This window comes from Carya illinoinensis, chromosome 9, assembly GCF_018687715.1.
Source record: "Carya illinoinensis cultivar Pawnee chromosome 9, C.illinoinensisPawnee_v1, whole genome shotgun sequence".
Lineage (NCBI taxonomy): Eukaryota > Viridiplantae > Streptophyta > Magnoliopsida > Fagales > Juglandaceae > Carya > Carya illinoinensis.
The window spans coordinates 7,867,940-7,894,933 of NC_056760.1; the positions used below are offsets into that span (position 1 = coordinate 7,867,940).

The window sequence follows — 26,994 nt, forward strand, 5'->3', positions numbered from 1 at the left end:
AAATTAGACCAACCAAATGGATGTGCGAAGGGGTTCATGGCAAAAGTTTAATTATTGGACAAATGGATATTGCTTTTTTCCCACCAAACAACTCCTGGCAAAAGGAATTTTATCCACGAGACAATGTATATCGGATTCACTAATAGCCACCACAAAATTATATGACCATAGAGTCTATTGTCACCGCAACCAGATGGTGCTAAACGGAGTAATATATGGATATTAAATATGTATTCCCGCAAGAACATTTCATGGCAAAAACATACATTTTACCCACCAAATGCACGTTTTGTGGTAAACTAATTTTGCTCATGAATTATATGCCACTAGCATGTCACCGAAATTTTTGGTGGAAAAATGTTTGTTCCCACCTGGGTGTCACTTTTTCCAACTTATGTTCCTCATGGAAATAAAAAGGTAAGCCACCTTAGCTAGTACTTTTTGTCACGACAGCGATGCATGGCTTGTAGAACTTTAGCCACTGTCATACTTGTAGGGAAATACTTATTAGCAATGAACTGTTCTCACGGGGAATACATATTTGCAATGGCAGTGGTGGTAAACACTGGGTTTTTTTGACAAGTATGCTGGTAACTAAAAAAAATTTATCACGAGATCATCTCCTCCCAAAACCTCTTCACTCACGATCAAGGGAGTGGCTAAAACCTTTACACCACTAAACAAGTGACTGTTGAAGTCATGGCAAAATCACTTTTTGGGACTATAGCTCTGGTGGCAACTGAGGTTATTCTCACCACAAAGGATAGGTTGCAAGTCAATTTGCCACGGACTGAAACAGTTTTTTCCACTCATTCCTGTCATAACAAAAGATGGTTTTTTCCCACGAGTTAGTTCTATCATGCGAAAAGGTTATTGCTCATGAATTTTATGCCACCAACGACTCACGAACGGAATTGGTGGGGAAAGAATTTTTCCCACATAGCCCCCACATATTTCCACCAAATTCCCTCGTGGGAAAAACCTCAATTTGTTGTAGTGGTGTATAAACTCCACTTATTACGTACAGTACTACTTGAAATCACTCACCACCACACAAGCTAAGTACCAATACGTACTCATGATCGAAGTTACCAAATTTGGCCGACAAATTCCGCCAACCAAAACCTGATTATCAATTCCGCTGGCTACATGTTCGCAAAAATAATCGCAATGGAAGAAGTCGATGGTAATCGAGCGACGCACCACTTATGTCCCAATAAAAAAATTAAAATTTACATTACGTATTTTTTTATATATTTTATTAATATAATTAATTATATATTAAAAAAATTGATCCAATCAATTATATCAGTAAAATAATTAAAAAATATGCAAAAATAACTAAATGAAACATTACTCTTTTAAAAATTCATGTGCCCCTATCTCACATATATGCATCCCTCGCACACGCAACTAATTCTAAACTTAAGGGACATGAGCAGATCAAGTCATTATTGCCTATCTGTTTTAATTTGTATATTCTTTTATGTAAATTTAGACAATTAATTGGTTAAAAGAAAATAGCTCCCATATTTGAATTGAAGTTGTTTTCATGAAAAAAAATATTTTGAAAAACTCTTGCGCCTTAATTAAGAAATTAGATCATGCAGTAAATTAAAGCTTCTAAGGCTGAGTTTGGATGCTGAGTTGAACTGAGTTCTTTATGAATAGTAGTGAGTTAAGTTTATGGAGTGAGTTATGTGGGATCTACCTAAATTGAGTTTAGTACTATTTATAGGAAGTTGAAAAAAGTTGTGAGTCCCGTGTATAAAGAAGTGTTGAGTTGAAAAAGATTGTAGATTTCACATGTAAAGAAGTTTTGAGTTGAGATGAGTTTTTAATTTGAGAGTTGAGTGTTCGAATGTTAAATGCAACTTAAAATTAGATTGAATAACAACCAAACGAACCCTAAAATGCACAGGACACGCGCTGCATGCTTGCCTTAGAATCCTCAACCTGTTTCTATTTTCCTTTCATGCAGCTAGACAATAGACAAGTTTGTCTATGTACAATCCCCATTGCAAATGCACGAAATGAAGTTTTCGATGATTTCTTCTAAAAATTTGGTTAAATTATATAAATGCTGATCTGAAGTCATGTTCCAGTTTAGGCCCGGAGTCCATTTTTGATTCAGTTTCAAACTTTTCTCTCTCTCCACTCTATCTTTGTCCATTCTTCCATCTCTATCCACATTTTTACTCTACCTACCAATTTCTCTGAAGTGTTGATTTCATCTAGCTAGAGCTAACAGAACATGGAAATGGCATGATAGGTTGGAACAATACGTTCATTGTCCCCTAACGATTCCTTTGCAGGTACATCATTTTAGGAAATTTGTTGGACACGATGTGTTTTTCTTCCCTTGTGTGTTTCTTTTAAAAGCAATTTGAGTTACATAAGAAACTAAAATAAAATTATGAAAATGTTGGAGCCCTTCCTGCTTAGAAATCAAAGAAAAAAAAATAAGAAATAGGTGAGAAGATGAGAATGGGTCTAGTGATGGAAAAGGTGGGGGTCCCTTTTGCTGAGGGCACTATGTAGTACCCTGGAGAGTGCTTTGGCGGTCTCGAGTTTGAAGGGAACGCTCTATTTAGATTCTGTTTGGTCAGTGAGATTTCTTAAATGAGAATTTTGAGTTTTAAGATTAAATTTTAAAATATTAAATTTTAATATTATTATTATTTTAAGATTTAAAAAAATTAAAAAAAGTTGAATTGTTTATTATATTTTGTATGAGAATTTGAAAAAATTATAATAATAAAATAAAAATTTTATGTTCGAGATAAGAAATCTTGATAGCTAAACAATATCTTAGTGATTATGGTCTCAAGCTCGAAGGGCTTCATTTCATCTATGAGTTTTCCTAATTCAATATGAAATGTCAGTTTTTTTTTTTAATATACAATGGAGGTGGAGGGTTTTGAATTCATATTTTTCATTTCACAATTACTAAAACGATGTGTTTTAATCGGGCGTGGGCAGTTCTCGTTCGGGGACTGCATACATAATTTTTCAAAGCAAAAATTAAGGCTGTGATCTTTCCCTTTTTATTTCTTAAATAAAATGTAAAATACTAGTGATTTAATAATTAATGAATATGCTTCAAACTGATTAACAACTGTGCCTTTTTTTAATATATTTTTGTGGTCAAACCTTGACATGCATGTGATGATGATGTTATTATCTTGCTTTTTAGGCAGATCGTGACACAAGTTGACGAAAACCCCACCCAATAAAATGATTTATCTAGAAGTTATGGCCCGCCACCAAGTCAATGCATTGACGGTTATTTTGTCAAGACCACATGCATTCGTAACAACTGTTTGTTCGGGAAGTAGGAAGATTTCATTTTATCTTAAAATATTTTATAATTTTTTTTTAAACATCATTTAAATATAAATATTTTTTAATTTTAAAATTTTTATTTTTTATTTAATCATTATAATTTTTTTAAACTTCTTAACAAAATATTTAAAAAAAATACTATTTTTTCAAATTTCGAAATAAAAATTATGTTAAAAAATTATATTCTAACTTAATAATATTTTTATTTAATATTTTTCTATTATTTTTTAAAATTCAATAAAATATCTTAACTCAAATCAATATACTATTATTTATAGAATTATCATCTTATCTTATTTTTTAAACGAATACTCTTATCTCGGTATGGACACAATTAATAATATATATATTTTTTTTCTTAAAATTCAAACATACCAAAATTAAAATAATAGTATAAAAGTTTTATAATGTTATATTTTATTATTTGATTGTGCAATAGTTGATGTGTTTAAATCTTTACCATTTTTCTTATTCATAACTAATCACCAATTTAATTACATATATTAAAATGAAGTTAACTCAATACAAAGACCTTAATTTTTATTCAAATCTAAATATTTCATGAAGCGAGATTGACGGACATGACAAGAAGGAGTACTGGAGCTTAAATTACCATTTTAATGCTAATGTCTGCGGGCTTGAAATTTTCAGGTAGCATTAAAGTCTTGGGACTTATTTTGATAGTGATACGAGATGAGATAGTTTTAGAAGAAAGTTAAAAGTTGAAAAAAATATTATTAGAATATTATTTTTTAATATTATTATTATTTTAGAATTTGAAAAAGTTAAATTGAGATTTAAGATGTTGAATTGTTTATTATATTTTGTATAAAAATTTAAAAAAATTATAATAATAAGATGAGATGATTGATTTTTCAATGCAAACGGCCACTTAGGATTTTTTTTACGTGTCCATCTCTTTTTTTTACCTGCTTCATGAGTATCTTTGAGATATTATTTTCCTTGTCAAGATATTAATTTTTGGACATTGACCATATAATATAAACCATGTCAACAAACCCATTGGCCAGCCACTGATAATCGAATATCATGTTTGTTGTAATAGTAAGTACTTAATCAAATATTCAATGGTCTATTTCTTCAATTGTACGTGTTTCGCCCACGAGAACTTTTAGTCACCATTTTTTTAAAATTAAGATTATATATAATTTGATCATTAAGAAAAATAAACGAAATGTACAAGCTTGTATATTTTGACATTGCCCAACAATCAATCCAATATAATATTCGGCATGGACGTGACCAAAAGTACTAATCAAAATGGGACCAAAAGAATGATTACTCTCTTCAATTGAACCATCATGAACTAATTAATTATATACAAATAAAGTACTAGATATATATTCAGATGGATGATCTTGTAGTGAAAAGCTAGCCAGCTAGGAGCAAAAGATAGACACAATTGTGTATATATATATATATATGTCTATATCACAATAAATTAAAATACGTACGTGACATGTTAGAACCTCATTCGACCATTTCATGACTTCATTTTTATATGTCGGATCTAATATAATATATATATATATATATATAGTTTCACATGCAGATCATGCTCGATCGTGAGTTCCATTTCTATGTGGAGATATTCAAAGGTTATTGACGACCAAATTATGGATTGCTTTCATATATATGGAAACCTGGTCTTTTGTGAATTTTAACACAAATCCAATGCACCTAAGAGCTATATACATATGCACATGATAATATTTTTCAACCTTACGTGCGAGGATCGATATTGGACATACGGTCGATCTGTGACTGTAGAACGTCTCTCTCTCGCTCTCTCATATACAAAAATATATGCACCATGATATATATATATATATATATATATATAATAATAATAACGTGCCGAATACGATATGTGTGTCTTTCAAAGAGGTTGGCTGGTCAATATGAAGACTTTGGAGCTGTTTGGAATATTACAACTATAATTAGATGATCATGCATGTATATAGTGAATGAAGAGATCGATACTAATTATAAATAACTAGGTGGATCTTACTCGATAATCTTTTTAATATATATACAGGACACATGCATGATATCCAATATCGATTTTTTATTGGATGTATGCCAACTCGGTCAAGAATAGTTTTCTAATTTTTGTGCTTAATTTTTAATTGACCGGGTAATCCGCCAAAAATATATTAAGCTTCCCTCGGCATCCATTAATATATATCTTCTACATACATATAATATTGAAATCTCAAGAATTCTTCCGTAGGCTAAGTCATAAAATGATACTTAATACACTATAAGATAGGTACGTACGCACTTATTTATATTTGTTGGAGATATTAATATTAAATCTAGAATTTGATTTGATTTTCACAATAGTGATTTGATATCATCTTGATCTAATTTTCATAATGAGATACTTACCTCATTTTAGCTCAATGTAATTTTCATATGAATAGAGATGTATACATTGTATTCAATAACACTTGAGAATAATAAAAATGTAGCTCTCAAAGTGTTTGATCTCCCTCCTCTCTTCTTCATTTCATTTTTTATTATATATTATGATCAGTAATGTTATAATATATTTATATATATATATATATATATAAGTCATTCATTTTTTAAAAGTGAACTCCACTATTTTAAAAATAAGTATTACTCGAGGCTTGTATAACCTAAGACTACAAATGTTATTTCTTAATTATGTATTATATTTGTATCAATACCACCATAATCTTGAGGAACTTTCACTTTTAATATGCAGCCGATCGATCGATCTCTTCGTAATTCTTCCATATGACAGTCGAAGTGCAATTCCTCCCTTTTTTAAAAAAATATATTTTGTGGGATAAGTTGTTGATCATGGAATATTCATGAGTGTGGTTTTAACTTACTCATATTTTGACTTTTGCAAAGTTCAAACAATGAACGCAGCCCATTTTGACAATTTCATTCAACTTGATCGAAAAGTTACATGGAGAAAAGATCGAACCGATTCCATTAGTGCGGCACTGCGGCTATTAATTACATCTTCCGGCCCTAGGGCTAGCTGGTCAGATTTACTATAAATACGTGCTGCATGGTCCATACCTTAAACACACAATCTTCATCAATCATTTCCTTTCCAAAAATGTCTTCCTCACATGAGTTCACCTCCTCTGTCTACCTGCTAACATTTGCTCTCCTTCTCCAAACCATTTTTGGAGCCAGCCCTCTCTTCCATTTCTGTTCAAGCTCTGAAAACTTCACCACCAATGACCCTTACGAATCAAACCTAAAAAAGCTCTTGGGTAATCTTAACTACCAAACCCCACCCCAGGGCTTTGGTTTTGGTACAGCGGGTAAGCATCCATACCAAACTTATGGGCTTGCTCTTTGTCGCGGTGATGTTGGAGCATCAGACTGCAAGACTTGTGTTAATGAGGCGAGCAACGAAATCCACAAACGCTGCCCATATAACAAAGGTGCAATTATCTGGTACGATAATTGTCTTTTGAAGTACCTAAACCAGGACTTCTTTGGCCAAATCGATAATCAAAACAAGTTCTACATGTGGAACTTGAGAAATGTTAGCAATCCCACCAAGTTTAACCAAATGACGCGGGGGCTGTTGAGCCTACTAGCAAAAGAAGCCTCCGGGACCCCAAAACTGTATGCAGTTGGCGAGCAAGAGCTTGGTGAATCGAAGAAGCTCTATGGCTTGGCCCAATGCACCAGGGATCTCTCTAATACTGACTGTTTCAAGTGTCTTGATGGTATTATCGATGAACTTCCTCGTTGTTGTGATGGGAAAGAAGGAGGAAGAGTTGTCAGTGGGAGTTGCAACTTCCGATACGAGATTTATCCCTTCGTTAGCACATAGAAGATATATATAAACCATCATAAGGGTTATATATATATGTGTGTGTGTGCGTGTGTGTGTGTCTAGGGTTTCTGAATCTTCTACAGGTTCTTGAGCAAAATAAAGTGTGCCTGCAGTACTATATATGAATAAGTTTACGATACTCTCCCTCTAGTAGGATATATATATATGGAGTATCACTTCTACTGTACGTTTGTGTGTAAATTCAACTGTCCAAAAATATGGTTGAATAGAATTTCCGTTTCTTACATATATATGATTTGCTCATGTTACACAATACGTACATTGATCATTAATAGAGTTTAGCTAATGCATGTACTACTTACAAGTTCCAGCTTCTAATATATAATTAACACAATTAGCAATTAATTATTCATTTTTAGCCTACCAATTAATTCCTATCCTATATATAATAAAAGATGCTTCCGGGAATCAGGCTATATTGTATATATGTCGGGTGTTAAACCGACCGAACTATAGGTAGTCAGGTAATATAAGTTCCAATCGCATAAACAAGCTCCTTCTTGAACCTTCAAAGAGGAAGAGCCCCAAGAATTCAACCATCTCCCAAAGCAAACCATGCATAGCCATCCTTTCCTTCAAGGTAGCCACCATTATGTCAAAGATTGTTCTTCTCTACAAATTCCTGACTGATTCTTAGATCTCCAAGCCCAAGACCGAGGTCTTAAAATTTGAAGGAGTGTTGAACCTGGGGTCCTCGGACGAGGTCCACCTTCTGGAGCTCGCTTTGTTAAAGAAGCTCGACGACTTGAACTGCGTCTCCAGCGTGGTGTCTAGGCTGGGAAAGAAATGCACCGAGCCAGCCTAGCAAGGTTTTAGGTACGTGTATGGGGACGTCGTGAGTGGGGTTATTGATGTGAGGGAATTGGGGTTTTTGGCAAAGGATATGGAGGGGCTGGTAAGGAGGATGGAGAGGCTTGTGAATGCTACGGCGAACCTGTACACTGAAAGGGAGGTGTTAAATGAGCTGGAGCAGGCGACAAAGAAGTTCCAACACAATCAGCACAAGGAGAGTAAGACGGCTTTCGAGCAGAAACTGATTACGCCCATAGGCTCATAGCTGATTTTTTTGTTGCTATCCGCATTTTGTACAAGAGAAATGATATTTGCACTCGTGATTGTGCAAGCACCGTGTAGCTTTTTTTAAAAAAATAAATTAATACGGAACTCACATAAATAAAAACTAATTTTTTTAATCGTAAATTTCATTCATTTTTAAAGTAATTACGTGGTATTTATACACACCACGACTATATGTAATATTACTCTTTACATAAAAGACTTCCAGAAGAGATGGAAAATCCCGACCATTTGACCCCGAATGTGACGGGTCCGGTCGATCTAGTTCCTTACTGTTTGGTTGTCAGGCAGGGTCAGGTTGGACATGTCTTGGACGGGCCGGGTTGCAAATTCTCGATCCTATGATCAGGAAATTAATGAGAAGACAACTTAATATGAAAAAATAATTTTTACTTTGAAGCGTGTTTGAAATACTATTTTTGAGATCTTAATTACTCCCACTAAAAAGACTTTGTTATTGGGTTACAAAAAATTCTTCTTGAGGATGCAACAAGAAAATTACCATGCATGCAAGCATATTATAGATATGAGTAATGTTACATACAGTCATTTTTATATACTCTTTAAATATTTCACTGATGTGATTAGTTACATCAATTTTTTTAATATTTAACCAATCACATCAGTAAAATATGTAAAAGAATATGTAAAATTAGCTATACGTTAGAATTTTTGTATAGATATTTTGAAGTTTTTCTTCAATTTATATATATATATATATATATAGAATATCGTATCTTTGACTGAAATAAGATCAAGATGAAAAAATTTATGGCATTAAATATTATACTTATGAAAAAAATGGAGTGGTACGCATGAAAAATCACAGGCTTTCAACTTTTGACTATGATTTCAAGTGGCACTTGAGGCTTCAAAAGCATAATGATCGATCGGTACTTTAAACCTAGGGATGACATTCAAAATACCTCACCTAGCTAGCTGGCTAGCTAGCTTTGACTCAACCAGTGGCCCAGTTTCATGCGAAAGTAATTCCACAATGATTTGTTTAAAGTACTAGTTGCTGTGTTCAACATTTTTTAATTACACCGCCAATGATCTGTGCGTGCGCATGCATGCCCAACTATATTGCACATCATCATGACGCAGAGGCTGACATGTATATATGAAACATGTTTGAGGCCGACGAACTGCGCCACCCCCCTTCTCCCCCCCCCCCCCCCAAAAAAAAAAGTTGCAGACATGATCATGGAAGATGATAGATATATATAGATCAGGGCTAGCTAGCCAACAAACATTTATAAATTAATTCTGATCATGGTGTATACAGATATATATATATATATATATATATATATATATATTTATATGCATGGATCGAAGACGAATGATGAAATGGAAATTAAAGTGACTAAATAAGGTGGATGGTGATCGATCCCAGCTATGTATATAAAAATCATGTCAAGACTGCCTAGAAGCTTTATGTAGACATGTCTCCACTTCTAGACGTACGTACAGCTAGCAGCAATATTCACCGCCGACACGTGATCAATTATCACACGCTCGATCGATCGAAAGCAATTTTTTTTTTTTTCAACTCTAATCTAGAAGCTTGAAGCTGGTCAACTTAGCCGCAAAGGGTCGATAATGAAAAAAAACCAACTTTTTTTTCAACTCTTCTAGCTACTGATCATCATGAACAAAAGGGCTAATTAGCGCTCGCCTCAAACTTTTTTTGACGACCTTTCATTGACTTGAATCGATCGATGATCATATGATTAAATACATATGCCTAACTAGTTATCCGATCGATCGCTAATATATATTTAAGCATAATAATCCATTGCAATTAATTAATACAATTTGGAAACTGCAGCTACTGCTCAGTTGACATTAGACCCATTTGGATTAGAAAACATTTTATCTCATTTCATCGTTATAACATTTTTAAATTTCTACCTAAAATATAATAAATAATTCAATTTTTTCAAATTCTAAAATAATAACAATATTAATAAATAATATTTTATTCAACTTTTATCTAAAATTATCTCATCTCTTTTCAAAATCCAAACCACCTCTCTCTATTAGTTGAATATCTATTTTCAAGTACATGACGGCGCGCACACCAACATCATAGACTTTCAGTGACAGACAAATTCGTATTCCTACGTATTTATCTCCCCATATATATATATATATATATATATATATATCAGATCAATCACTAGAACCAAATGCGGCGTAGATATTCGACGTACGCCCACAAAAGTCATGGGTAGAAGCAAGGTCCAATTAAATGACTCACATGAAGCCTAAAAGTCTCGCGTACGTGGTAATATATACATATATAGTTCAATTAACATTAAACAATTATTAAGTACTGATATTCATTGATTTCTAGGAACGTTTACCAGTAATCCAAAAACAACTTAATTGATAGGTTTGGATCCATAGTTTTACAAAATTTACCATTACTCCAAAATGTAAGGTGGTGATGCATTATGAATAATAGTCAGAATAGCAAGCGTCCCTCATGCGGGAACTGATCAACTCTTCAACAAGAACTTTCTATCTTAAATGGTCAACCGATTTTTCATCTTCTATACTTTATTACAGTCCATATATATAATATATTTATATATTATATATGAGGTTGACGAAGCGAAGTTTTAGCATGCCCATGCAATTTTACTATTGCCAACAATATTGCAGCTAGTTTTGACATTTTCTTGTCAACTTGTACAGTTATCTAAGCGGATCAAGAGAAGTCAGCCCTTTTAACTTTTCTCTTTTCCCCTGAGGATATGTTCAAATGATCACCCTATAAATAAACGTTATGATCAGAGTTGAACTTCAACAAATTATATAATATCCTTTCTAGATCTGATAATTACGAACCTTACAAAAATCATCATGTCTTCCTCACATATTGAGTTCACCTCCTCCATCCACCTGATCCTCATGACTTTCGCTCTCCTTCTCCAAACCGTCTTTGGAGCCAGCCCTCTCTACCATTTCTGCTCAAACTCTCGGAACTTTACAAGCAGTGACCCATACGAATCAAACCTAAGAAAGCTCTTGAGTGTTCTGAACTACAAAACTCCTCCTCAGGGTTTTGCTCTTGGTTCTTTGGGTAAGTATCAATACCAAACTCACGGTCTTGCTCTCTGTCGAGGTGATGTTAATGCCAGCGAATGCAAGACTTGTGTCAACGAGGCCAGCAATGAAATTCACAAACGCTGCCCATATAATGAAGGTGCAATTATCTGGTACGATAATTGTCTTTTGAAGTACATGAACAAATATTTCTTCGGCCAGATCGATAACGAAAACAAGTTCTACATGTTGAACGTGAAAAATGTAAGTAATATTAATCCCCAAGTATTTAACCAACAAACCAGGGATTTGTTGAGCCGACTTTCCAAGGAAGCGTCTGGCAACCCAAAAATGTATGCAGTTGGAGAAGTAGAGATCATGGGAGATCAATCGAAGAAGATCAAACTCTACGGTTTGGCACAATGCACAAGGGACCTTTCGAGAACTAATTGTTTCAAGTGTCTTGAGGGTGCAATTGATGGACTTCCTCGGTGTTGTGATGGGAAAGAAGGAGGGAGGGTAGTTGGGGGAAGCTGTAATGTTAGATACGAGATTTACCCATTCGTTCATTAATTAATTAATAGCGCTTAATCATTAGATCATTTTGTAATGCATGCTCTATCTCGATCTAGAGTGTGAAATAAAACAAGTTATATAAATATATATATATATATATATTATCATCATGTTTTGCCTGTCTAATTCATAGATCAATAAAATTTAGTTCTGTCGTTCATTAATGTGATTGTAAATGTGTACGTAAGTACTGGCCGGGGTTACGTTCACAATCATTTTATCAACATGTATAGTATAAATTAAGGCATTAAGACAACTAATTATTGCTGCCATTAGATTTCCTACCATTATTTAGGGAAAATTATATTGTACTACGTACGTGTTATCATAATTTCTCCCGTTAAAAGCTGTTAACAGCTAGCAATGAGATCATGTGAAAACAAGTAGCACTGTTCTCTTGAAATTGAGTTTGTCTTGCTTAATTAGTGGCCTGGGACTTAAAAAAGAAAGCTTCCGTTCTACATATATCAGAAGTAGTAGTACTATATCTTAGTACCATGACGAACGTATAACTCTTGGGCATAAGAGAGATTTTTAACATATTCGTAAGAGGCCCACAAATGTTGGGTTGAGTGAGTTTTCGTAACGAGCTTGATCGATCGGATAATATATTTTTATTAAAATTTTACAATTTTATTTTTAAACGTCACTAAAACATAAAATTATATTTTTTTAATTTTTAATTTTTAATTTTTTCATCTTATCTTTATCTAACCATTACAACTTTTATAAACTTTAAAAAAAAACACAAAAATTAATACATTTTTTTCAAACTCTAAAACAAAAATAATATTCAAATATTATATTCAAATAATTTTTTAATTTTATAATATTTTTATTTAATTTTTTCTCTCATATTTGCCAAAACTCAATAAAATATTTTAACCGAAACCATTTATAAATAGACAATTTTAATACTATTCACAAAATCGACCATTTCACTCTTATTTACATAATTATGAGATACTACTAAGTGTCCAAACCAACCCATATTAAGGTCCCAATGGTAGAGTTAGTGTGTTACGTACTAACTACTACTAATGTACGTATTATTTATATAGCAAGGTGCATGTCCGGTGATGAAAGGCCTACAAAATTAAACCCATTAAAGTAGAATTAAGTCACTTCTTTTACTTGTAAAAAGTATTCTTCGATAAAATATAAAGTTATTAATAAAAATCGGAGACTAGGAAAATAAAAAAGAAATGAAAAGGGAGGTAAAACAGTGATCCATAAGGTCCGGAAAATAAGCCCACGAAATACGGTGAATGACAGGAAAGTTCCTTCAAGCCCACAGTACTAGTAACCTAAAGAAAGGTCTTAAATGATTTCCAGAAACATTTACCCGGCCGACGATCGGTTTTCCTTTAGAAAAAGTCTATCCAGCCTCCGGTTTTCTTTTCCGCACGCCACACTCCTGACGTGGCCAACCGGTTCGGGGCACACGTCACGGTTTATTGAAATTGAGAAATTGAAACCCGAGCTTCATTCTCCCGCTTCAGTCTCCCTCCCTCTTCATACCTCTCCCTCTTCATACCTCTCACTCGAAGACTCTCGACTGGGTACCTTCATTCTCATTCTTCTCTCCCATGCCTCTCATTATTTCAACTCCTCCTCCCTCTCACTCGGAGCTTCTTTCTCACCCCGACACCAAAACGCCATTCTGCCTTGAACCCTAGAAATCAGCCCCTTCAATCTCGACACTCTTCTCCCTCAAACCTCTAACTTGAAGTCTAACCGAGCCACTGGACCGATTCGTCCTCAAAGGTAGGTTTTTTTTTTTTTTTTTTTTTTCAATTCTGTGTATCTTGGAGTTTCTGCATTTTTTTTGCTCTCTCACCCCTTCTCTCCTTCAGCCCCGAGCCGCTGCAAGATTTGTCCTCAAAGGTACGCTTTTTTTAAGTCCCGAACCCTAGAAAAACTCAGCCCCTTTAGTCTCGACGCAGCACTCTCCCTCTTGTCCCTCTTGAACCTCTAACTCGAACCGGATCTCTCACTCCTTCTCTTCTCTCTCACCCCTTCTCTGCTTCAGCCCCGAGCCATTGGACCGATTCGTCAAAGGTATGTTTTTTTTTTTTTTTTTCAGTTCGTTTTAAATGTCTACGTTTCAATTTCATGTCTCTATCTCTCAGAGTTTCTGTTTTTTTTTTTTGGAGCCACACTTTATCACTTCTCAATCGCACGTGTTTACTTGACATTAAATTCTGGAAAGTCCACAAAGTTACTGGTAAGTGCAAAGAATTTAGTTTAAAGAGAAATTAGTATACAAAGAGAGAAATTAGGTTAACTGGTAACTGCAAGCCCTTCTCAATCCCTAATACTTTTTATACTCCAAAGAAAAAACCCTTTAGAAATTAGGTTACATCCCTTCTAAATTACATTTTGTTTTCGTAAAAGCATTGACGACTTATATCCTAATGGGAAAATCCTGGAAATGCCCAACTTGAAAGAATTCAGCCTTAAGGATTTAAAGACCCCGACCATGAATTTCAAGACAGATTCTTTGTTGGGAGAGGGAGGCTTTGGGAAAGTTTTCAAGGGTTGGATGGATGAGAAGGCACTCACACCCTGTAAGGTTGGCACCGGCATGGTGGTTGCTATCAAGAAATTGAGCTCAGAAAGTATGCAAGGTTTCCAAGAGTGGTTTGACCAGTTGGTTATATGGTTACATATTTTATACTTAATATGCTATATGAAATGACCTACTGAATATGGTTTACTACCCAAAATTAGTGGTAGAGTTTGGGCCTCTGGTTAGTTTGACCAGTTCCCTATATTTTTAGGACTTTCTAATATAAATATTTTTGCTACCACTAATACCTTTTTTTTTTTTTTTTTATTCTGTTTCGATCTGATTGTGCAGTCAAAATTAAATTTTTTAGGAAGACTATCTCATCCCAACCTGGTCAAGCTACTGCGATACTGTTGGGAGGAAAAAGAGCTACTACTTGTGTATGAGTACACGCGGAGGGGAAGTTTGGGATTTATAAATAGATCTTTTATTCTTAGGATTTAGAATCTTGCATTGCATCCACTGTGCTTTCTATATTTGTGAAATTTTATTATGTGTAGGAATTTGGACGTGTTTATGTTTGCATTTACTATCTTCTTAATTATTTTTCAGAGGCAATGGGTGCGTTTTGATCCTGATCAACCATCTGGAATGTGTCTAAGTTTTGGATGTGGATGTTGGAGGTTATGGTAGAGCATACAAAGTGGGCATTAGCCTTTTGTGAACTGGTCATTACCCAGATTGTTATATATTAGAAGTTGAGAGGAATGTATAAGCACTTGATGAATTTTGATTGTTTGTAAAGAAATTTGTATAACCACTTGATGAATTTTGAAGTTACCATAGATACAATCCAGTTGAGAAGTTTGCAAATAAATTTGTATATGAAGTGGAGAAGATATATTTCAGTTGTAAATAAATTTGCATGCTAAGGAAGAAGTGAATCTAACGATGTTACACAGCTGTAAAAATTTCAGTTGCTGAGCTTGCAATTTTCTTGAACGTCAGTATCAATTCTATTAGAAGTCCTTGTCAGAAGTTTATATTGTCTGAAGAAATTTGTAACATTGAAAGTAATTATGGTTTGAAACTACTTCCACACAACTTGTTCGAGTCTGATATTCATTGTGACATTGTGTATGGGGATACAAGTCAACAACTCTAAGAAAATACATGCATAGCCGACACCTAGTTTTTACGATTCTTTCATGTTAATCTTTCCAAGCATGTTGCTAATACACTCCCTAGTCTCAATAATTATATATACATCTCATGAAAGGGAGAATGACGATGACTGTGGTGTTGGCCTTGAGCTGCAGCATTAGAGTTGATTTTGTACTTCTTTGGCTTTCCCTTGATTGCTTCAATACATTCCAAAGCTGCCGCCACTTCTTTCATGGAAGGGCGGCCTTTTGGATCCGATGCTACGCATTTTAGAGTGGGTTATGCTGCCTGTAACACTGCCTTTGATGAATATTGGCCCTCCATCCCTATGTCCATAATGGTTTTCAACTTTCTTTCATTAGAAAGAGATGGCTTAAGCCATTTAACCAGATTTTGCTGCCCGCCAGGCCTTTTCGTATCAAGTGCCCGTAAACCTGTTAGAATTTCAAGCAGCACCACACTGAAGCCATACACATCACTCTTCACGTACAAATAACCTGTTGAATAATAGGCAATGGCAGGCGTATTAGCATGTTTCCTTGACCAAAAAATAAAAGATTGCACTTGATGTTCAAATTATGGCTTAATTGTCGAGTTAAATGGACATTGGAAATTCATTTGTGTATTGAATTTACAAGACTTGGTTATATAATTCTCCGTTTCCATAAATTTTCAAGATTTGTTAGAGATATCATTACCTGTTGCTATATATTCTGGAGCAGCATAACCATATGTGCCCATAATCCTAGTTGTCACATGGGAGTCACCACCAGAAGGCCCCAGTTTTGCCAAGCCAAAATCTGAGATTTTTGCATTGTAGTTCTGTAAGAGTAAAAATGTATATAAAAACACATATAGATAAATATGTATTATAACTGTCCTATATCTGATGATTTTAAAAAATCCATTTAATATAGGCGATGTGTAAATTTCTTTATCAAACCACTGACTTGGTGGAAGCAACATACACCACTAGCCACCATTATAATACATAGGAACACACCAATATTTTGCAACAGGCATGATTGGATCATATTGTGCGCATGGGTGATATTCAAGTGATAACCTTCAACGAGTTTTTAGGTTTAGTAATCGTAGTGCTCTATTTTATTCTTCAAAAGTCTCATGGATTAAAACGCATTGACAATTATATTACAACAACAAACTATTGCAAAAAGGTATCAGGTTTAGTAAACCTATTGCTCCATTTGATCTTCAAAAGTTTCATGGAGTAAACAGCAATTTCAATTATACTCCAACCACAAACTACCACTAAAATGACATGTTCATGTATCTTCTTCAGCAACTCTGCATAATCATCAATCAAAAAGGAGGATGCTACATTTTGTAGCCAAATCAATCAAAAGGAAACAAAAATGAATTTTGGAATAACAAGATGCTATCATTCATTTCAGAATAGCAGCTACCTTCCTATCTGGTTTAGAATTCTGATATTATTTGCAACAATTAGAGTATTGGATACTAACACTACAGTTCGAAAAGAAGACATGAATCATAGAAATACAAACCCCATCAAGCAGTATATTTGAGGCCTTAAAATCTCCGTATATGACTTTCTTTTCTGAAGTGTGTAGGAAAGCCAGGCCGCGAGCTGCTCCAATAGCTATTTTGAGTCGTATGTCCCAAGAAAGCGGTTCAATGTTAGGATTCTCGGCTGAACCAAAAAACACATTAACACACTAATCCAGCAAAAGCAGTTTTTGTTTTTAAAATTTTCTCCTCAAACTCTTACTTCTAAAAAGATGATTCTCCTAAAATCCTAATATCTACAAGTTTCTTAAGACATAAGCACAATTGACAAAATAGAGGAGCAAAACAGAGAGTTATTGAAGCCAAACATTGCAATACACAAACCCAAATTAGAGAAACAAAGAGCAAGAGAAATGTACCACACCCAAAATAACCATCCAGAAGAAGCACCAACAGATGGACACAATTCAAAAATCCAAACACTAAATCCTATTGCAAACGAGACTAAAAATTTGCATGTGCGGGTGTGGAACTCACCACTAAGCAATTAGTTTCCTCGTCGAAAGCATAGCAATAATATTGACTCACTGAACGGCAGCTGCAGAGAGATAAGAATAAAGAAAAAATCTTGAGTTTTAAAACCCTAATATTTACAAATTTCTCTAGACCCAAACACAACCTAGAAAATAGAGGAACAAACGAAAGAGAAATCCAAGGCAAACTTTGCAATACACGGATCCAAAACAGAGAAGCAAAAGAGAAAGAGAACTATACCACATACCCAAATAACCGATTGGAAAATGCATGAGCTGACGAACACAACTGGGAGATCAAACTGAACGATGCAAAATCAAAATAAAAAAAAACAACAAAGAATCAACACACGATTCGAATCCAAAACAACCCCAACGAGTACTCTAAAATTAACTCCGCAACAGTAACTGAAGAAGAGACGACGACCACAACAGAAAAGCATGCTACAATTTCTTACCCTTGTAAGACAACAGACGGTGGGTTTCGGCAGCTACAATACCAGCGGAGGGCTGAAGTCGTGCGGAAATGGTGAAGCTAGAGAAGCCATACGGAAATGGTGAACCCAGAGGAAAACTTTTCTTACACGGTGTCGGAGTGATAGAGCCACACGGTTATGGAGTGATGGACCACACGGTGCGGGGGGAGTGGAAGAGAGAATGCAGGGGAACGAAGAAGTGAAGAAGAACGCAGGAGGGGAATTGAAAATTTTGAAATCAACCTTCTTGTACCAAAATGCACGTCTTCACTTTAAAAAATAAAATAAAATAAAATAAATCCATGTAGCGGAGTGTGGAGGCTGGGTGTACAGTAGGTAGTTGTATAGAATAACTCTTTGCTTTATATAGTACTTTATATATATATATATATCGATTTTCTTTTTCCGCAAAACATTAACTTGATTTTCTTGAACTTCTCACGGTACTCGGCCTACAACATGGACCGTGCAGTTCTGCCTTGAAATGATCAAAATTACTACTCTTCTCTCTTCGACGACTATTATTTACTCGTTCAAGAAATAATATATAATACGTACATGCATGTTATAGAACTCTCGTTTAATCTTTCTAGCGATTCTTAATCTTGCATATATATTATATTAGAATCCAATGCTAGGCATGCAGGTTGAAGGAGTGCTGCTTCAGAATACCCATTTTTGACTGAGACTTCCCAAGACGCAGCCCAGTACTTTTGACATATTCTTGTGATGAACTGGAACACTTCTTCGGAAGAGGAAAGTCAGCTCCCCTTTTAATTAACTTTTCCACAGAGGAGATATTCATGCTGAGATTGCTATAAATATATGACCAAACTTAAAACCCATATCATCGATCGATCGACTTACCTAGCTAGCTCTGTGCTTAATTTCCTTCCAAAAGATAAAAATGTCTTCCTCACAGTTCACCTCCTCTATCTACCTGTTCACTTTTGCTCTTCTCCTCCAAACCATATTAGGAGCCAGCCCTCTCTACCATGCCTGTTCCAGCTCTCAGAATTTCACAAGCAATGGCCCTTATGAATCAAACCTCAAAAAGCTCTTGAGTTATCTGCACTACAAAACCCCTCCCCAGGGTTTTGGCCTTGGTTCAGTTGGAAAGTTTGTTCAATTCCAAACTCACGGTCTTGCTCTCTGTCGCGGTGATGCTAATTCCACGGAATGCAAAACTTGTGTGAACGAGGCCAGCAATGAAATCCGCAAGCGCTGCCCGTATAATGAAGGTGCAATTATCTGGTACGATAATTGTCTTTTGAAGTACTCGAACAAAGATTTCTTCGGCCAAATCGATAATGAAGTCAGGTTCTTCTTGTTTAATGTGAGAAATGCTAGTGAGCCTGAAGTATTCAACCAGAAAACCAGGGATTTGTTGAGCCAACTAGCCAAGGAGGCGTCTGTGGTTCCCAAAATGTATGCAGTTGGAGAGGTTGAGCTCGGAGAATGGACGAAAGTCTACGGATATGCGCAGTGCACAAGAGACCTTTCGAGCATGAATTGTTTCAAGTGTCTTGAGAATGCGATCGGTGAACTTCCTACTTGCTGCGATGGCAAAGAGGGAGGGAGGGTTATTGGTGGAAGCTGTAATATTAGATATGAGATTTACCCATTCTTTAGTGCTTAGAATATTCTTTTTAATTAACCAAATATATATATATATATATATATATATATATATGTTATAAATAAGGTTAAATTATTTTAAGATTAAATTTATGATTCTCAATATATAGTGACCCATGATCACCTCTCCTTTGTATAGGGTTGCATGTATATGTACGCGCGTGTTACTTATTGAATAAAATTTCCTTTCGATCTTTCACTGATCATGTGATTATTGTGGGAATTACAAGTTCGTTAATTAGTTCAATAACATATAATTAGCAGCCATATATATAATTAATATCTATATATATATATATAGTACATTTCAATGAAAGAAATTAGATCAGCTGACCAATACTAATGAAATATTGGTCAAATCCCAATATCCTAGCTAGCTGCGCGCTAGCTACTCCAAACTGATCATTTATTAAGAGGAGTGTTATAATCTTGCTAACTCATTATAGGCAGCTTTCATATAATCCGTTAAATTTATTTTACAATAAAAATAATTTTACAATCTAATATATGATATGAAATTACGTCAATTTATAAAATTACTTTTATATAATTTCTGTTACATTTTATATTCATTGTATTGCTCAACTACCTAGTTGGCAATAGTTATTTAGTTTTTAGTCAACGAGTCATTTAGTTATTTTGCTTTGTTGGTCTATATAAATAAGGTTGTGTGTAATTTTATTTCTCAAACCAGATAAGATCAATTTTTTCAGTTTTCCAGATTTTGAAAGTTTCTTCTCTAAGATTGTAAGATGGTATCAGTTGAATTTTAGGGTTTTCTTAATGTCTTCCTATGTTTCTCATTCTTCCAAAATGGAAGAGGATTCTACAAGTCCATATCATCTCCAAAATGGTGATTCTCCTAGATCTTATCTGATTACGCAACCATTGCTAGGAGATAATTACCATACCTGGCCTCACTCTATGGAAATGGCACTCATTCTCAAGAACAATATTGGTTTTGTGAATAGTTTGATTTCGCAACCTCTAGACACTTCTAATCGTCGTTACCATGCTTGGCTTTGTTGCACTACCATGGTTCTATCTTGAATCCTCAACTCTGTGTCTAAAGAAATTGCATCTAGTATCAGTTATGCCACTACAACGCAGGAGATGTGGAATAAGCTTCATGAGCATTTTTCACAGAGCAATAGACCACGAATTTATCAGCTTCAAAAGGATCTTTCATTTGTTTCGCAAGAAAATCATTAAGTTAGTATTGCATATTATACACGATTTAAAGGTCTTTGGGATGAGCTCATGCACTATATAATCTTGTTCCTTCCTGTTCATGTGGTGCTTTACGAGTTTTACTTGAATATCAGCAACGCCAACATGTTATACATTTTCTTATGGGGTTAAATGAAGGTTTTTTACATGTACGTGGACAAATTCTACTCCTGGATCCTATTCCATCGGTCAATAAGGTTTTTTCTTCTGTTTTACAAGAAGAAAAACAATTTGAGATTGGATATGATCGTTCTTTAACCATTGACACTACTACTTTTCTTGCTAAGAAAGTTGACGACTCTAACTTGAACAAACAGCCTTTTCGCAAAAATAGGCCTATTTGTACATGTTGTAGACTTGCAAATCATACAGAGGATAAGTGTTATAAGCTTCATGGTTCCACCTAGGAACAAGATGAGAGGAAAAAAGCATTTTGCTAATCAAGTGTCTTTTTTGACACTTCTCACTAGTACTCCCTCATATATGAATATACAATTGCCTATTGTTCAAGAACAATGTCAGAAGTTATTAGCATTGCTCAATATTAAGCCCTCTGCCTCTGATGATAGTTCTTCTCATCATGTTGCTATGATTCTTACTCAATCATCTTCATTAATTGATTTTTCAAGTAATCTTTTTTCTTCTGATGTTTCTGATGTATGTCATAATCATTTTGTGTGTTCATCTAACGCATCTGCCCATTATTCAATTTCTAAAGATTCTTGGATCATATATATGTGTGCTACTGATCACATTATTCATTTTGTTAATTATTTCACCACAATTACATCTATTCTTAATACTTCAATTACACTTCCAAATGGTGCTTTTGTATCTGTCTCACATGTTGGTACTATCAAGATTTCTGATTCTTTAACCTTGACAAATGTTCTTTGTGCTCCCTCATTTCAATTTAATCTTCTCTCAATTACTAAACTCGCAACTTCCGTACATTGTTGTTTTGTTTTTTTCTACCTGAATCTTGTTTTATTCAAGACTTAACAATATGGAAGATTGAATGGGTTGAAGAATTGAGGGACTTTACATTTTGCAGAAGACAGTTCCTAATTTGTATGTAGTTTCTATGCCTTTAAATAACAAGTTTAGAGTCAATTTTGTAATTGATTCTAACTTTAATCTTTGGCATAATCGTTTGGGACATCCCAGTCATTCCATTTTATAGCTTGTAGCACATACTATTCCTAATGTTTCTCTTCAATCCAATGAAGTTCCTCATTGTGCAGTTTGCCCATTACCCAAACAAAGGCATTTGCCTTTTCCACATAGTTCTCATATTTCTAATACTCTTTTTAGTTTGATTCATTGTGAGATTTTGGGTCCTTTCTCAATAACTACCACAAATGATCCTTGATATTTCTTAACAATTGTTGATGACTATACACGATGTACATGAGCTTATTTGATGAAATCTACTGATGTCAAACAATTTCTAATCTCTTTCTATCATCTTGTTGAAACTAAATTTCATACCAAAATTTAGTCCATCAGATCAGATAATGGTCTATTTTCCTGTTGAAACTCAATTTCATACCAAAATTCAATACATTAGATCAGATAATGGTCCTAAATATGTCTTGACAGACTTTCTTTCTTCTAAAGATATTCTACATCAAACTATTTGTGCAAAACACCACAACAAAAACTCTATTGTTGAGAGAAAACATCAGTATCTTTTGAATGTGGCGAAAGCTCTTAGATTTCAATCCAATCTTCCACTTCATTTTTTGGGAGATTGCATCTTAACAGTTGCTTATCTCATAAACAGAATTCTTTCACCTCAATTGTCCAATAAATCTCCTCGTGAGCTTCTATATCATAGTCCACCCACATACACTCATCGTAGAGTTTTTGGATGCTTATGTTATGCTTTTACCTGCACTCATAATAGATCAAAATTTGCTTCTCAAGCTTGTAAATGTAACTTCTTAGGTTACCCTTACGGTACCAAAGGTTACAAAGTGTTTGATTTAGTCACAAATTCATTGTTTGTGTCTAGACGTGTTATCTTCTATGAGTCTATTTTTCCTTTTCATTTTGATTCTTCTCGTATAGAGTCTATTCCATTTTTTTGTTCAAATTCTATAACTTTAGTCCTGCCCAAATATGTCAGTGATATTTCTATTCCTCTTAGTTCATCTGCTTCATCTTCAAATACAAATTTTGTTTCCAATATTCGTGATTTACATGATTCAAGTCAACTTCCTCCTCTTAGAAGATTCAACAAAAGTCACAAGGTTCCTGGCTACTTTCAAAAATACCATTGTTTCCTTTTTTCTTTTGTTGTTTCACCATCTTCTACATGTTCTAATAGTTCTAAAATTTATACATCAGGTAAACAATACAACATTTCTATTTTCCTTTCATATACCAATTTGTCTTCTACTCATCATGCTTTTAGCTTGGTTATTTCTTCAAATATTGAACCAGAATTCTATCATCAAGTTGTTAAGCATTCTCATTTGCGAGATGCTATGGCTGATGAATTAGCTACATTAGAAGCTAATAACACCTAGGTTCTTACTGATTTTCTTTCTAATAAAACAGCCATGGGATGCAAGTGGATATATAAGATCAAGTACAACGCTAATGGCTCTATTGAACGATATAAAGCACGTTTAGTAGCTAAGAGGTATAAACAGTATGAAGGGTTAGATTACTTTGAAACTTTTTCTCCAGTAGCAAAGATGGTGACTGTGAGATGTGTTATTGCTTTGGCAGCCATGTTTAAGAGGCATTTGGTTCACTTGGATGTTAATAATATTTCTCTTCATGGAGATTTAAATAAAGAAATATATATGAAGTTGCCTCTTGATTATGGTAGAAAGGGGGACACTCATGTTTGAAAGTTGTAGAAATCCCTATATGAGTTGAAACAAGCCTCTCAGCAGTGGAGTCATAAATTTACGACTACTCTGCTCACTCATGGTTTTACTCAGTCAAAATTTGATTATTTTCTATTTACTAGAATGCAAGGCACCTCCTTGATTGCATTACTAGTTTATGGGATGATAATTCGATAGCTAGTAATAATCTGGAATCTGTTACTCTATTGAAAGCTTAGTTGCATCATTAGTTCAAACTTAAGGATTTAGGCCAATTGAAATATTTTTTGGGCATAGAAGTAGCTTATTCTAAGCAGGGTATTTCCATTAGTCAACGCAAGTATGCACTGGAAATATTATCTGACATAGGTTTTCTTGGTTTCAAACCTATTTCAACTCCAATCGATTCTCATTTGAAGCTGAACAAGTCTAATGGTACTCTTTTATTTGACCCTACTTCTTATAGAAGGTTGATTGGTAAGTTGTTGTATCTAATTGTTATCTTAAAGGCACACCCAGACGAGGTTTATTTTTCCCAACTTCATCTTCTTTACATTTAAAGACATTTGTTGATTCTGATTGGGCAAGTTGCCCTGATACAAAGATATCAGTTACTGGTTATTATGTTTTCATTAGTGATTCTTTGATCTCATGAAAGTCCAAAAAACAACAAACTATCTCTTGGTCTTCTACTGAAGCCGAATATAGGTCTATGGCTTTGATGTTTACGAGCTCACATGGATTGGATACTTATTTCAGGATCTGCAAGTGAAGCATGATCAAGCAGCACTATTGTTTTGTGATAGCCAAGCAACCCTCCACCCTCCACATTGTTGTCAACCCTGTTTTTCACGAATGCACTAAGCACATTGATCTTAATTGTCATTTGATTCAAGATAAGATAGAAGCTAGTTCAATTCACACATTGCATGTCTCATCGGATCATCAAGTGGCAGATTTATTGACTAAACCTTTAAGTTTTCCTTTTTTTTATGCTTTGTTATCCAGATGGATATTTTGAACATCTATACTCCATCTTGAGGGGTACTATTACATTTTATATTCATTATATAGCTGATCAACTACCTAGTTGGCATTAGTTAGTTAGTTTTTAGCCAATGAGTCATTTAGTCATTTTGCTTTGGTACTGGTCTACATAAATAAGATTGCATGTAATCTTTTTTCTCAATGAATAAGATTAATTTTTTTAGTTTTTTAGATTCTCGAAGTTTCTTCTCTAAGATTGTAATAATCTTTTTGTGGCTAGAATATTTTCCTTTATTTAATGACTTTCGAACTTACTTCTTTTTAGGAGAATGTATATATATATTATATGGTGGATGGACCAACGTATGAGTGCTTTAAACCCCAGTATACTGGACTTACGTATGGATATATGGACCTACGTACTGGACTTGAAAGCTGCATTTTAATGGCCTTCAGAATGATCTGATTCTCTCTCTTTTAGGTCGTTTGTCATATTGCCTTCACATGTAAGCTGCTTCAGTTGCACGCAGGGGAAAGAATATATGACCACGCACTCTCTCTATCGATCTCACCTTTACTCCAAACACAAGCATGTATAATATACACATACACGTACGGGAATGAAAAGGTAAAATGATGAAGCTAGCTGTTTAAAACAAAATATGCCAATATTGCCATTGCCATAATATTCCGTACGTACATATACATTACGATTAATATCCATTCTCTATGCATGCAGCGTACGATCGAGATGCCAGCTAGCTAGCTATATATATAGCTGTTTTTTCTTTTCTTTTTTGGTAAATTTCTTCGCGAGAATTAGCTAGCGCTGCTAGTCGTGCATGAGTACTTGCATGCGGATATTGTACATATCTTGCAAAAGTTCATTATAATAAGCTTATGATCATCAGAATATACAGAAAGAATATATATATATATATATATATATATATATATGGTCATACGTTATTATAAATAGCTATTGACCTTCATGTAACAATCTGCATGCCATTATCCCCCAAATAATTTTCCGTGGTGATCACCAATATTATCATTAATTTACAAAGTTTCAAAATATAATGTCACACACAGTACTAGTAACTAATACTTGAAATGATCTGCATGGGACCCTAGCTAGCTAATTAATTAGCCGTTGCTGATCATGATATATATATATATATATATTAATATATAATGAGTACCATAGTAGTTATGGTGGTTACAACTTAATGCAGCTGCTTAATCAGGCCAGTTAAACTAACATGCATGAATGCTTATTAATTAATTAACTATGATTAGGTGATCATGAATAGAATCATATATATATATATATATATATATTATATATATGAGTACTACTACTTGATCCTGCTAATTGATTAGTAGGCACTATTGATAGATGTTACATATAGAGAAATACTCTATCTACAAAAGATTATACAAAAATAATCCTATAAATTAACGTGATTTGATGTAATTTATCGGATGATACAATTACTTTTATTATAAAGTTAATCTAATATATTATATGAAATCATATCAATTTATAGAATTATTTTATATATTTTATTTGTGAATATAGTAATACTCATATATATATATATATATAGGGCCCATCGATTGAGATCCTCTAGGCATTAATTTGGATCTACATCTCATGAATACAAAATTTGCTAGGTTGGAGGCATGCATTATGGACCGGCCTTATCCGACGAACGAGCTGTACATGATTTAATTTATTCAATGAATTCACTATTCATTTTATAAAGGAACTTGTGTATTTATTCGATGGTATGCTCGCTAGCTACATCGATCCCCACACAACAAATTAGTAGTTCTCCGGCCATGACCGTGCAAGTTGCCAAAAGATAAAAGACAACTCAGGTCCAACCCCAATTATTAATTACTTGGCCAATGTCATGTCGTATCGAGTACTACTTCTAATTATGACTACCGAACTTTAACTTTCCCATAAGGCAACAATATTAATAATTAATAATATTGGAAGCTGGAAAAAAGGATGGCCATTAATGACTTCGTTCGTGCGGTCTGATAACTACATTTCAACGTCCATGAGATGAAGTACTGATTTATAGCGATCGATGCTTAAGAAAGGGATCGAAAGAATTTAAAGAATGAAAGGGATCCTTAATCGAAAAGCCTACTTGCATCAAAAGAAAAGAACATG

The 26,994-nt window shown here is 34.3% G+C and overlaps 4 protein-coding genes and 1 pseudogene across 4 annotated transcripts; 4 read left to right on the forward strand and 1 right to left on the reverse strand.

Annotated features, from left to right (window-relative positions):
- Positions 1-6,419: 6,419 nt before the first annotated feature.
- LOC122275580 (cysteine-rich repeat secretory protein 38-like) lies at positions 6,420-7,448 on the forward strand. The gene has a single exon (XM_043084698.1). It carries the CDS (start codon positions 6,467-6,469, stop codon positions 7,196-7,198), a length of 732 nt encoding a protein of 243 aa, XP_042940632.1. The 5' UTR covers positions 6,420-6,466; the 3' UTR covers positions 7,199-7,448.
- A 3,667-nt stretch (positions 7,449-11,115) lies between these two features.
- LOC122277662 (cysteine-rich repeat secretory protein 38-like) lies at positions 11,116-12,096 on the forward strand. Its single transcript, XM_043087747.1, has one exon. The coding sequence runs from the start codon at positions 11,174-11,176 to the stop codon at positions 11,927-11,929; it is 756 nt and encodes a 251-aa protein (XP_042943681.1). The 5' UTR covers positions 11,116-11,173; the 3' UTR covers positions 11,930-12,096.
- Positions 12,097-14,017: 1,921 nt separating this feature from the next.
- LOC122275610 (probable serine/threonine-protein kinase CST) lies at positions 14,018-15,321 on the forward strand. Its single transcript, XM_043084732.1, has 3 exons — positions 14,018-14,575; positions 14,792-14,884; positions 15,057-15,321. The coding sequence occupies exons 1-3, from the start codon at positions 14,367-14,369 to the stop codon at positions 15,103-15,105; spliced, it is 351 nt and encodes a 116-aa protein (XP_042940666.1). The 5' UTR covers positions 14,018-14,366; the 3' UTR covers positions 15,106-15,321.
- Positions 15,322-15,422: 101 nt separating this feature from the next.
- On the reverse strand, positions 15,423-18,913 carry LOC122276037 (annotated as a pseudogene).
- Positions 18,914-18,976: 63 nt separating this feature from the next.
- On the forward strand, positions 18,977-19,760 carry LOC122277803 (cysteine-rich repeat secretory protein 38-like). Its single transcript, XM_043087967.1, has one exon. It carries the CDS (start codon positions 19,016-19,018, stop codon positions 19,745-19,747), a length of 732 nt encoding a protein of 243 aa, XP_042943901.1. The 5' UTR covers positions 18,977-19,015; the 3' UTR covers positions 19,748-19,760.
- The last annotated feature ends 7,234 nt before the right edge of the window (positions 19,761-26,994 follow it).

Bases quoted from the DNA above. Each gene is read 5' to 3' on its own strand.
- LOC122275580 (XM_043084698.1), top strand. From the start codon at position 6,467: ATGTCTTCCTCACATGAGTTCACCTCCTCTGTCTACCTGCTAACATTT.
- LOC122277662 (XM_043087747.1), top strand. From the start codon at position 11,174: ATGTCTTCCTCACATATTGAGTTCACCTCCTCCATCCACCTGATCCTC.
- LOC122275610 (XM_043084732.1), top strand. From the start codon at position 14,367: ATGCCCAACTTGAAAGAATTCAGCCTTAAGGATTTAAAGACCCCGACC. The intron at 14,576-14,791 runs GTTTGACCAGTT...CGATCTGATTGT, and splicing joins ATGCAAGGTTTCCAAGAGTG to GCAGTCAAAATTAAATTTTT. The intron at 14,885-15,056 runs GTATGAGTACAC...ATTATTTTTCAG, and splicing joins GAAAAAGAGCTACTACTTGT to AGGCAATGGGTGCGTTTTGA.
- LOC122277803 (XM_043087967.1), top strand. From the start codon at position 19,016: ATGTCTTCCTCACAGTTCACCTCCTCTATCTACCTGTTCACTTTTGCT.